General features: G+C 32.0%; 1 protein-coding gene across 4 annotated transcripts in view; it reads left to right on the plus strand.

The window, feature by feature from the left end:
- LOC148613487 (uncharacterized) overlaps window positions 1–13,789 on the plus strand; it is a 67,999-nt gene that overhangs the window by 34,894 nt on the left and 19,316 nt on the right. For 3 of the 4 annotated variants that reach the window (XM_088586785.1, XM_088586783.1, XM_088586784.1), the window contains exon 3: window positions 6,838–6,936. In XM_088586785.1, coding sequence (XP_088442911.1) covers window positions 6,838–6,936 — 99 coding nt within the window. Of the gene's footprint in view, window positions 1–6,837; window positions 6,937–10,465; window positions 10,536–13,789 lie in introns of those variants that run through there. The other variant, XM_088586786.1, reaches the window with a different exon arrangement.

Consider the following 13,789-nt stretch of genomic DNA (forward strand, 5'->3'; position numbering starts at 1 on the left):
TGGATTTATGATTTAAGTTCAGGAGTAATTTGTGAAATTGGATAACATAATGCTGGACATTAAAAAAAATCAATATCTTTTCTTCATTTCTAAAGTTGAGCATTATAGCTTTAATAAAGCTTTGATTTAGTCCATGTATATGTTACACCTGCATCATACCTGGTACCTCTTTAAAATTGTTAATACTTTTAATTATGATCTCTCTTCATGTACCAGTCAGTATCATAATCCTCATGTCTCCTGGTTCTAAATTACAAAGGAGGGTATACCATGTATGTTTGGCAGTGCTTCCATTAATCACCAGCTGTGATGTTGATTATTCTAGCAGTTTTATCTTTGTGAAACTTGAAATGATGATGAAAACTTGACAAATTATGCAGATATTTAAACAAAAAGGATTGTGGTACAACTATGTACTTGTATTTTAAATGGTCTGTTTTATTGCAATATTTGTTGATAATGTACCCATTATTTTATGTTTTTAAATTGGAGTTTCCTTTAAACGTCATGCTGGGTATCTGACATGGGTTTTGACTTCATGTGATTTGCAAAGTAGGTTAATGTCTCACTTTGTGCCATTAGGGAAGATTAAATTAAAAAATGGATCTTTGTGTAATTATTAAATGAAATTGGATGCTCTTTACATGTCCTAGTACACATGTACCTAATTTTCACATGACCTGAATGATTTTAGAAGTCGAGGTCATAAAAAATTATTTCCTCAGTTCTGTAGAATTGTTCTTAAATCTAGGGAAAATGAGTGTTTAAAAGAAAGAAGTTTGAATATGATGTAATATATAATTACTTCGATACAAACACTGAAATTTAATGTAGTCAATAAAAACAAGGTCTGTAAACCAATGTTTGATTAGGATTTTCATGTGTGAATTAAACTAGTGTTCTTAAAGTTTTTTTGGCAATGACAAAGATAAGTTAAGAGCACCTGATAGGGAAGTTTTTAACCAAAAGCATTTGAATGCACAAAAATGTAAGTCAAATATGGCTGTGAATATAGCTTGCTATTCCATCTTGTGTAAATACTGTGTATACAAGTAGGTGGTGTATTGGAAACACTCTGTCCAAATTTCTTGCTATATTTATCCCTACTGTTCCCTGTATATCAAGGTTTTCCATTGTGTTTTGGGTTCAGTTTTAGATATACCTCATGTGTCTGAGAGTTCAGATTACACAGTTAACCTTCTGAGTTCATTTAAGACTGGTTACCTGTGCATTCAGGACTCATTTTAGAGGAGCTTCCTGTGCATTTAGGGTTCATTATATATTCACCTCTTGTGTAATTTATACAGAGTTCAATAAAACTAAATTACAATGTAATAAATTATCATCTCATACTGATTATATTTGATGATGTTCTACATGTATCTAAAGTGTCTGCCAGCTACTTGTCTTGACTGGTACTTTAAAATTGGTAAGCTTTAATACTTGCCCTTAATAGTAACAAAAGATAGTTGGTGATGTTACTTCAATCCTGAAATGTCTACTTGTTTTGTCTGGTACAAATCTATAAATTTGCATACATGTCCTCTATAAATTATACAAACCAAAAACATTGCCAGCTACTTGTGGGGACAGTTACATTAAAATTGGCAAGCTTGCCTACATGTCCTCCATTATTATAAAAGGATAACTTCATATAAGGTAAATAACAGAGCTATAAAATTTACAACCAGTAGGTATTATGGCGTCTTTTACAACTTCCTATATACCCATCGCCATTTAGACTGCAATAAAAAGGTCTGTTTTGTCAAATGAAAAGAATGTCACATAGCTAACATTTATTTGAGATTATAATGGTCAATTTAGGATTCCTTTTAAAATTTATTGTCATTTTGATGAGCTTGACAATATGATGTTTATAAAATGGCTGAATTGTTTATAAACGTTCTGAACGATTATGGACACAAGGGGTGTATAAATTTAGTTATAATGACCAAGGTTTTAAGGTGAATAATTGCATATTATATTCTCTATCACTGAATGACACCTCCAATTAAGATACAATTGACAGAAAGACCAGATATGAATTCAAGATGTACCCCCCTTTGAGAAACAGTTTATCCAAGGCAAGGTTAAGTAATGTTAATCTTCTAAGTAATAGAGAAAACTATAATAAAAGCTAAGAGTCTTGATATAAGCATAGGAAGCTTTTGTGGTAGGGTAAATTACTCCTCAGTGTGATGTCGTTGAAAGTGTCTCTTTCTAATGGCCATTTACACTTTTGAAAAGTTAGTAATTTTGTCCATTTGAAAGTTTAATTCAACATACTTTACAAAGCTTTTTTGGATTTTCACACAAATTGTGAACTGTTACTACAACTGCTCTGTACATGTATGTTTAGACCGCAAAAAAAAGAAAGTTTATAACAACTTATAGACAGTAAATATAGCAAACGATAGATTGTATCCCTTGTTTTTAAACATCTTGATCAGAGCCCCTCTCTTTTTTTTAATATTCTTGATCAGCCCCTGGCCTGGACAATGATGTTTCCTTTGAACTAATATTATATAACAACTATGGTACCATGGTGTCCTATTCATAGAGATACTAAAACTGGAGTCTTTTTGAGAGGTAAAAAAATCTTAGAAGTTTTTATTGCGTCTGAACTTCTTACTTATTTTTGCGTTAGAATTAGTCTGGATTGTTTTTATCATCTAGTTTAGTATAATCTGTTCAGAGCAGTGGCGGATCCAGAGTGGGTGCATGGGATTGGCTTCCCCTTTTTATTGGAAAATTTGTCATTTTCATGCGTAAAATTGACAAAATTAGTAAATAATATCCTAGTACACACCCCCTTTTCTGAGGAACCCCGGCTGGCACCCTCCTTTTTACAGTGTGGATCTGCCATTGCAGAGGATATTGCATTACAAGCATCAGTCTGGCGCACAGTTAAGTATCATAAGACATTAAATGTAGTGACAATATGCATATACATGTTTGCACATGCTTTCAAAGTTCACAGTTTATGTATTAATTACAAAATCCAGCCTTATCATGAACCCCCGAGTCACATTTATTGTTTGAGAATCCCTGATTCATGTTTAAATCTTGAAGGTTTTATTTGAAGTCCAAGCATATAAAGACAAATACAACAAAAAAATATTGATAGATCTTTGACCCCTCTTCTAATTAATGCAGAATAGCAGATAACTTTACCACTTTTCAGTTAAAAAAGAATGATATTCAAAAACTGTATTGCTTTATTTTTTTCATTGATACATGATGCAACTGTACACCCTCTAGTCCCATTAAAGTTAGAAAAAAATCCTTAGCCATCTGCAGCACTATCTATAATAGCATGTGATCAGCAGTAAAACTTGGTCATGCATAATTGTCATGAATTGAGAAGCATGGTTTTGGTCAATAACGGAAGCTTTTTGTGTTTTCACTGTTTTGTGATGAAGCTCTGATATTGGGGTTACTTTTATTAGGAAAGTTGCTCTTTTCTTTTTATAGCTTTTCAATAAATTTTATACAAGATTGTAGTCATGTTGTGAGATTTCCATGTCATGGTTACACATACAAGCATAACTATTGTAGAGCCCTTTATACTGATATTGCCTTGTGAGCTTTGATTTCTGGAAGGGATGGGGATATTACCTTGTGAGTTTTGATTTCTGGAAGGGATGGGGATATTACCTTGTGAGTTTTGATTTATGTGAGGGATGGGGGATATTACCTTGTGGGCTTTGATTTCTGTGAGGGAAGAGGGATATTACCTTGTGAACTTTGATTTCTGTGAGGGAAGAGGGATATTACCTTGTGAGTTTTGATTTCTGTGAGGGATGGGGGATATTACCTTGTGGGCTTTGATTTCTGTGAGGGAAGAGGGATATTACCTTGTGAGCTTTGATTTCTGTGAGGGAAGAGGGATATTACCTTGTGAGCTTTGATTTCTGGGAGGGATGGGGGATATTACCTTATGAACTTTGCTAAATACACTTTTTTGCAAGTTTTACCTCTCTATTACTTCTCTATGATCTTTATGATGTATTTACTTAGTAAATGTTATTTAGTGACTAAGTGGTCGTATCAAACCAAGATCTTTGATTCCTGAAAAAAAAAAAAACCAAAACAAAACAACAAAACACCATTTTTTAAAAATTGATATTAAGTTTGTCAAGGCAATCCACATGGTGTAAAATTTACAAAATTACACCATTTTGACTTCCTGGTTACCCTTATAAATAAAAGACTTCAAAAGTAGTGGCAAGTTGTACTGATAGATAGATCAAAAACCTGAAAAAAATACTTTATTTTAGATATGCAGGAAGTCTCATTTGGATTATGAATTTTGAATATTGTGAGGAAAAGTTTCTAACACCAATGTTATTTAGCATGTTTTTGAAGCAATTAAAATGAAATTATTTCCCTGCATTTTTAAAATCTCATTGAAATCACTGAACAGTAGTGCCCTCTTTGGCTTTTTTTTTATATATGGTTCCCATGAATGCCTTTCATCACAGCCACAGTATCCACAAGGACCCATTTATGCCTATTATAAGAGTCATAGTACCCTCAATGGACCCCATTTATGCCCATTATAAGAGTCATAGTACCCTCAATGGACCCCATTTATGCCTATTATTAGAGCCAGGTAAATAACAGATTATTGAACAAATTTTATCAAAGACTTTGTAATAATATAGTGATTGTACTGATTGATCATAAGTTTTCCTCGTCCAAATCGATATTTTGTCTTGACGACAGCTTGCATTACTAAGATGGCTACTTTTAAAAGAGATAGCAAATTCGGTAACATGACACCTTTAAAATTTTGTTCTATTGATTTGTATTTCATTATGTAAAGGTCAAGAGAGTATTCAGCTGTCAAGTTTGAAGTTTGGAACTGTGTTGTCTCTCCTTATTGTTACATATAGTTATTCAATACCTTGAGATCTAAGTTAGTTTGCATGTGGGCACCATTGCCTTGTGATAAGAACATTGACTTATAATCAGCAGGTCATATATGCCAATCTCAGACACCAGCTTTGGTGTTGACTTTAGTCAAGCCTAACGAAGTTGTTGAGTTCTACAGAAAGGGTTTGTAGCTTAGCTGAAGGAAAATTGGCTGAATCAATCACGATAAAATATTTTTTAGTTTTCCTGCCCACTAGACCCTACTTTGATGCATTGCATACCATGTTAAAAAGAGTAGTTCTCTTGATAATGACTTCAGTGTAGTACATATTAACACCATTGATACATATTTTTTAAAACTTTTTTTTATATCCTATGCTCACGAAATGCATGTTCCCCATCATTTTTTCCACTCTTGTCTCTGTACATCCTCATAACTTGTTGCCTAGATTTCCCTTAAAAATTGGGGTAAAGACAGTAGCAATTGATGCTTGGATGGAATTGTTTTTCACAGGAGTTGGTAAAATGGGCTAAGATGGTGTAAAACTGATCCTTTCCAAAGAGTATAAATGTGGGTGATTGGGGTATTGTGAGCATGCTCACTATAAGGGCCTTTAATTGATTCATATTTATAAATATAAGGTGTCTCCTGAAATCACAGTTACCAAGCTGTTTCTTAAAAAGATGATTTAAACTTTAAAATATAGTTAAAGTAATAACCTATGTCTATTTTAGTCATGTGTGGAAGAGATTAGGTCAGTAATGTAAAAGCTGGTGTCTGAACAGTGTGTAATCAGAATTCTTAAATTGCTAAAAATAAAATAAATTCTTCTAAAGCTGAAGGCAGAGTTAAGATTTTAAGTAGATTTTAAAATATTGAAAATAACTTTTTCTCCCAAAGTTAATAATGTTTTTGGTTCTGCCCATGACTGGAGCCTGCTGGTATAATCACCTTTCTATTTTGAAGCAAATGAATTTCAACACCGTACAAATCTTTGACATACAATATACCTGTTCACATGAAAAAATCAACAAATATCCTCTCATAACAAAAATTTTGGATTCAGCGACTTGAAAATTAAGTAATTTAATCACTGGGAGATTTAAATCAGATTTACCATCAAAAAGATGGGGATTAAAGCAACAAAAAGTTTGATTAAATGCTACATAGCCTAAAAGATGAGAAAAAGATTAGTCGAGTTGTTTGTAAATTTGACATGTACTGAGTTACATTTCACAACTGAAACTCCTAAACAACCATGGCTACATATTGACAGCATATATACCCCCTGGTTTGGATAACATTTCAAGATTGTTTGAGTGGTATTGTTGACCTTGCGTTGCTTATTACAAAAATAAAGAACGAAAATAAGTTGGCATCAAAAATTTTAATGGAAATTTTTGTGGAATGCATGCTGTTAAGTAAAAGTTTGCGTCAGCTTGGAACGTGAGTGTATAAAGGACCCAGTTGAACTCTGGTTTGGTCGTAGTCAATACAGTATAACTGTATAACTTAATTTAAGGAGTTTTATTTCAATACAATAGTGCTGTTTCCAGTACGCGAAAGGTTGTGTCCCTAGAATGTCAGGCTTTTACAAACTTAGCTGTGCACTTGATAGTAGAAGTCCTTTCTATGGTAAAATCCTTACAAATTTTGTTTAATTTCATCAAGTATTGAATATGGAATTAAATGTTATTCTCTGAAATTCTGAACTTAGTACTTAGATTTGTGATATTGGACTGTACATGTAATAGGTTAATGTCCAATATTAAGTTTTGAAATTCTTCGACCACTTTTTATTCAGTGACAGAAGCCTATTCCATGTCAGATATATTAGGTCACAACCAATATTCAACCTGTATTGAACTAGAATTTTATGTTCATACTACCTTTACTGTTCATGGTATGACCTCTGTGCCCAGTAGCACATTTTAGTAAATTTATGTTGTGTTTTTCAGGAGGGAAGATCTGCACTCCATTATGCTGCCCTGAATGGTCATTCTGAAATCTGTAAATTTCTTCTTCAGCAGGGATGTAGTATTGACGAGAAAGATGTGGTAAGTTACCCATAAAGCTCTCTGATTCTGATTCACTAGTTTCCTCAATAAATTTAATAGGAACACATTACTTTTTTATGAGGGTAAATTTAAGGTTGAAAACTATTATCTTTTGAATATTCCAGGAAAAAATTAAGATGAACAACTTAAAAAAAAAGCAAAATATAGCAGCTTCTGATATACACTATCAAAAGTTTCATTAGAGTATTTTAGTTTTCTACTATATGACACAAGGGCTTATGTTCGTCATTTAATACAAAACTTAGGAACAATCTTGGTGTGATCAGTTTTCTTGTTCAAACTTTCCACATATTTATTGTTTTGGACATCAAATAACACATCTTTTGTGAATATTCAAACGTATACTTGTGTACTATATACAAGAGCCTGAAACTAAAGCAAATAACCACAGCAGGAACATTAAAACATCTGAAATCATAATTAGTTAAGCTTACAGGAGTACAGAGTTATCCAGGGGCAGTATATATACTTGTACATGTATATTAGTCCATTTAATATAAGTGAGTCTTAGGAAACACCATTCTGGCTATTACAAAAATTCCTTCATTATTTAGATTTAAATAATCACCTCAAAAATGCTTAAATCCTTGGGTTACATATGAATGAAAAATAATTATTATGGACATTAGGATTTATTTACATCAATCATATTAAAACCAGGGTGTTGAATTTCACATAGGGATTAAAATGGAGGTTACAACAAAACATGTTTGGGTAGTTAGAAATTTTATTTATAAATTACGAAATAAATACTGGTGAGTGAATTTAAATGAAATAATTTGTGAAAATTCCTGACATTGATAAAGCCTGAACAAATAGCAAATGGAAAATCAGTAGAATAAATGTCTATAAAAGAATGAATTTTTAGACTATTTAGTTACTGCCTGGATAAAGGAAAATCATTTTTACCCAAATTCATATCCTACAATTAAGTCATGTCTTAAAGATATTTGGGAATCTTAGAGACAAATATGTATATGTCTGACTGGTTTAAGTGGATTTAAGGTCCAGAGATGTACGTATTGGTTCAGAGAAATACTGAGTTGTTAATGAATCATTTGTAGTGTATCAGTTATATAATTCTTTTTAAAAAAAATATAGCTACTCTACCATGCCAAAAGTGAGTCCCATTTTTTATATTTCCCACAAAATCTCTGAAAAAATTCCATTTTTTTCAAAAAGTTTTATTAACAGAGGGATATAAAACAAAAGGGTATAAGTATATTTGGGTTGAAGATTTTATAAAACAACTTAGAAATAACAATGAATTGAACCCAATAGAAAAAAAATTCATTTGAAATTGTGACTCAATAATTTTTTTTTGGATTTATTCATTGGTATTTAGAAATTCGGTAATAATACTTTAAACCCTTATAATGGTTTGTTCAATAGGTATTTCTCTTTCATAAGATGATAAGTTCCTTAAAATTGTTTGTGAAATGGCTTCACTGTTATTTCTTGAAAAAAAAAAGTAATTTTGTATAGATTGTATGGGGGAAATTTAAAATGGGAATCACTTTTTTAGATATATCATTTGACTTCAGGCTAAAAACCACTAATTTCACTTCCCATAGGCTTCTATGCTAATTTCACAATATTCAATGGCTTCTCTGGGCTTTACCTTAACTTTAACCTGCAGAGGACTATATATCAGCATGATTCTACATATGTCAGCTCACAATCCTCAGAATGGCATGTGGGGTTAGCAGACTTGCAGTGCAGTACTGGTCACCGGAAGTGAAGTGTCTATAAATAGCATGGGAAATCCCAGTGTTTTCACAAGATAGGGGTATATTTAGAAATCATTATGGAGATTAGGCTTCACATCACAAGAAGCAAAATGCACCTATAAAATGTACAGAAATGTTTTTCCTTTCAGAAACTGTTAAAATTTTTCAAATGAGATGATAACTTTTTTCACAGCACTATGAGGAACAGGGGTAATTTCTGCGTAGGACTATTTTTGCGTACGTTCCAAATGCTCATTGGTTGAATTGGTGGTCTGTAAACTTAAGTAAAGATCTGTCTTCGGACAGAAGATTCTTGGATTTACTGTGTTGTTCCCTGCTTATCTTCCCTTCTCATTAAACTGATTACTGTCAAACTATTCTATTAAGACATCTGATACAAAACATGAAGTCTCCTTCCTTGATCCCCTATTAGAGATTTTTGCCAAAGGAGACTTCAGCTTTGCATTCTGTCAGTCTGTCCATCAGACCAACAAATCAATTTTTTGCAGTTTTTTCATGCTTGCAGATTCATTTGATATTTTGTGAATTACCTTAGAAGATAGAGTGTTGCAGTGATTTTTTTTTTTTTTTTGTTGAGATATGACCAGTGCAAAATCTCAATTTTTCACACTTTTTTCATTGAACAAATTATGTATGAAGTTAGCAATGGAAGTTACCTACTATCTGTTGCAACCTTCGTTATGGTGTATCCATCTGTGCCATGAAAACCGATTTATTCAGTGTGTCATAGTTTTCCTTTCCTCTTTCATCTACCTCGGAGTTCACTTTTTAAAGACAACTCGGCGGGTGTTTCTAGAAAAGCAGAGGATGCTTATCCTACAGGTGCACCTGGTCCATGCTCCCAGTTTTTAGTGGAGTCCAGTTGCTCATTTGCTTTTATTACTTTGTATATATGATTTTAGTTACTTCATGTTCTTTGTTGTGTATGTCTGTTTTCCATGTCTGGTCTTTGTCTCTGGATTACTTGTTTTTGATTACTGCTATAACCTTGGTTCCCTTGATTATTCTTAACAATCTATTCTCATTAATTGTTCATCCAATAAGGGACTTTTTATTGCCCCCTTTTCAGAATGCTTGTTTTATTTGGTACTTCAATGCATTTTTTATTGAATGGAGTTAACATATGAGCTAAAAGCGGTGTTGATATGCATTTAAGAGCTACTATCTGTTGCAACCTTTCATCTACAGAAACAAACAATTACGTGTATGTTTTATTTTTTTTTTAAAGATTTATAGTAAGAGTACTTGGCTTTAAATGAAGCCAAAAAAAGTATGATGGTTTCCATAATATTCCCCTGAGAAAAAATCTCCCACTGATATCTTGAAAGGTTTTCAGATGACATGTATGAGGCTATGTGAAAAATGTAATGTTTCATGAAATGCAAAAGTGTCAAATTGATTGTAGTTCATGATTGCACAATAGCAAGACACATTGTCATAATAACTCTGACAATCATTTGTACAAGTTACGACTTTTTATTAAATCATTAAATGATTTTTTCGCTGGTACCATTTGTTTACTAGGCTTGCTTTGCATTTTAATTAAAAAATAGGAATTGAAGACAATTTTGAAGGAAGATTAACCTGTCATGAGTTGCAATAATTTCATTTATTCAAAATACACTATTTTAATTCTACTTTCATTAGAAAACAGAAAACCATTTATATATTATTTTGAATCTTACTTCTGGCTTCTATTCAAATTTTAACAAAATCTATCAAGTTACTCGCCATTTCATGCATATTTAATGTTGCAGATGTTACAATACAGATGTACTATGATTGAAAAGAAGCTTACCTTTTAATGACATGAGATCCTCAAAAAGTGTAAGGAAATATTTGTTATACTCTTACAAGTAACATTGTATTTATGAGAGCTGGTTATGGTGGTCTACACCTAGTGCTTTAAGCAAAGTTTAGGGATATAATGAAATTGTCTGTGTGTCTGCTTTTTCATTCATTTTGTCCCCGAATCCTAAATTGCTCAGTGGATTTTTAGATTTTCAGATGAAATTTTCTAGGAAGGTTAGGGATCATGTGTAGATCTTCTTACATCAAGATATTTAATGGCAGGTCTGTGCAAGAGGAGATTATATCCAACATAAAAGTTTGCTCTAGAAGCAGAGAAGGAAAGTACCACAGTACTCTTTTTGTGATTTTGCTCCCGGTATTTCTAGTCTTTTACTGACCAATCCTTAACAGTCATCAAACACAAACCAAATGTATCAGGGAAAACCTGTCCTTTAAATCTTTGGAACAAATGTGGATCATCTTGTGCTAATATCTCTTGTCAGATATTGATCAAATATTAAATTAGGTTTTTGTCTTCATGTAAGTGAAGGACTGATGAAATACCAACCAACCAAAAACAGGGTAAGGTGGATATGAATTATCAGTGCCAGGCCTATGGTTCATAATGGAGTAAATGAGTCAAAACAAAACACCAAATTCTTCCACTGTTTCTTAAAAATTGCTGCCTGCCTTTAAGAATGAATTGTAAATATCACAAAGTCAGTCTCTGATTATAAGATTACAGGATGTTAATCCTGCTTTAAAAATAGCATTAAATGTTAAATTTTTTATTGAAGCAGTGGAAGCCTTAAAAACCAGCCTTGCTTGAAAAATTACAGAGCATATCGTTTATGGTTTGCTGGTTTTATGAACAATTAAGTATTATTTTAAGAGAAATAGAAGACACATGAGAAATTTCATACTTGTAATTACAAACATTTCAAAGTTTTATTTCTTTATCTCCTATCTATTTACTTACCTAAAGCTGGTCTGAATTTTAAGTTTTTAGCCCCTATTTCTTTTATCAACAAAGTGAACCAAAATTGATAAATAAACTTCACAATGAAAAGGATCCACATTGTTCAAATAGAAATATAAAATAGATTTTGTTTATCATTTTACGATGCCATTTCCATGGTTACCTTATTTGTCAAAATCTTTATAGTGGCAAAGTTTCAGGAGGACTTGTCCCACAATTTTCATATTACAAAAGGATATTGGCAACAAAATAGGAAGCATCAGCATTGGGATGATTGAAATATGTCAAAATCCAAAAACATAACCTGAACATAAAGACATGAATCAAAGGCAATCTACATAGACTACATATAAAAACAGAAGATAAAGAAAACAATATAAAGCACAAAAAACTCAACGACAAAGCTATACTATAACAAAAATAGGTATGGTGAATATGTCAAAGAGACAACAAGCCCACTAGGATGAAAATGTGAGCCCAAGGCCACCGATTGGTCTTCAATGAACCATGAGGAAACCTTCACAACACAGGGTAGGCTGCAGCTGGCCCCAAAACATTATACATTTGTACAGTGAAAGAATAACATAAGTCTGTTCATGAAAATGTATCTTTTTAAATCTGATTTCTCCAAATAAAGTTGCAGAGACATTAAAAATGACAGTAACTTATATAGACTAGTAGTTCTCATGTTTTATAGATAAAATTGTGCCTCAGATCTTCTTTCAAGTTTTGATGAAAAAAATCATACAAGGAGTCACTATATACCTACTGCAATCACTTAATTTAGTTTGTCTGTACATCTGTTTCACTTAAATGTATCAAGAAATAGATCTGACTTCAAGTAAACTTGCAAATCAAAGTTGATAATCCAAATATTGTCTCAATTTAGAAGACAAGCATATTTCTTCAAGATAAGTATTATATAGTTGTATTCTCATATTCAAAGACACTTAAAAGCTATATTAAAACATTTTATTCTCAACAGTTTTGACATGTATCAAGTTTTGGCATTGAATGTTTGTTTACTTGGGTAAGGTTACATGATTTAAATTCATGTAATTCACTGCCAGTGGAACTCATAAGTAGCAATAACTGTATCAAATTGTTTAAGGCTAAATACTCTGGTCATACAAATCTTATGAAATGAAATACACTTCTTTATTTCTTGAACTATTTGAAATTTTACAAAATCATGCAAATATGCACTTAGATGTTTTAAATGTATAAAATTCAGACACTGCCAAAGGTAGAGGTCTTCATGGTGCAGAAAAGCTCCCTGAACAAATGATGTTTTTTCAATCTACATTTGCCATGTTTTTATGGAACTTAAATCCATTCTGCGTATCAATCTGAATTATGGAGAAAACTATACATTCATCACCCTCTTAAATCAGACAAATCAGGAACTATAACTTTCATAGAACCAATTCTATGTATTTTCTACATGAATTTTCATCTTTAAACAAACAAATGAAATACTAAAACTTGTTATGTGGTCTGCATGCCACTGTTTCTCAATAAGGAATAAATTTGCTGGGTTTTTGACATGCATGAGTCACCTCCTGTCTGATTCTTAAAAAGACTTGAAAACATATACATTGGGTATGCTGAAATTGCAATTTGTGAAAAAAGAACACAGAAAATGTTCTCTTAGTTCTGTATGATAGTTATTATGTAAAGGTTTGATTTTGATGAGAATATTACTTTGCACAAAAAATTTTTAATAACTTAAACCATTATTTTTTTTTTTATTATTAGAGTCAAGACTACTGAGAATGCAAATGCATGAACTCTATACCTTGTAGTTTTGAAGAGGAATTGCATTTTTTTTTCACATTTCATGACAATGAAATGGAAGTTGTTTTGTCTTCTTTTAACATTATTAATTACTCAACTGAGAAAAGCAGCTTTCTATGAAGTTCTGTGATTTGAATTTGTAAAAGGTATTTAATAAGAATTTTTTTCTAAAAATAAAAAATATTGAATTACTGTATAGATTAGATTTAGAAAAATATTTAAGGACACTTTATCTGACAAATCTAGCCATCACAGACTCAAATCAAACTCTACTTTCAGTTTGCAAAACATTATTGATAGAAAATGAACAGTTCGGAAAAATATATTTAATCCACGACCTCGTCACCTTCATAGAGGAGAATGAGAAAATGTCTCCAGGGATATTTGTCTGTTGAAAAATTTCCTTTTTGAAATTTCATTCATTTCCGAACTCATAGCGACCTTGTTCCAGCATGACCTAGTACTGACGTCAAGAGTGTAGGAGAATTTGATAATTTCAATGGCAAGAAGACTT

Source organism: Perna viridis, chromosome 6 (genome assembly GCF_037379345.1).
Source record: "Perna viridis isolate PV_CMFRI_1.1 ecotype Kerala chromosome 6, ASM3737934v1, whole genome shotgun sequence".
Lineage (NCBI taxonomy): Eukaryota > Metazoa > Mollusca > Bivalvia > Mytilida > Mytilidae > Perna > Perna viridis.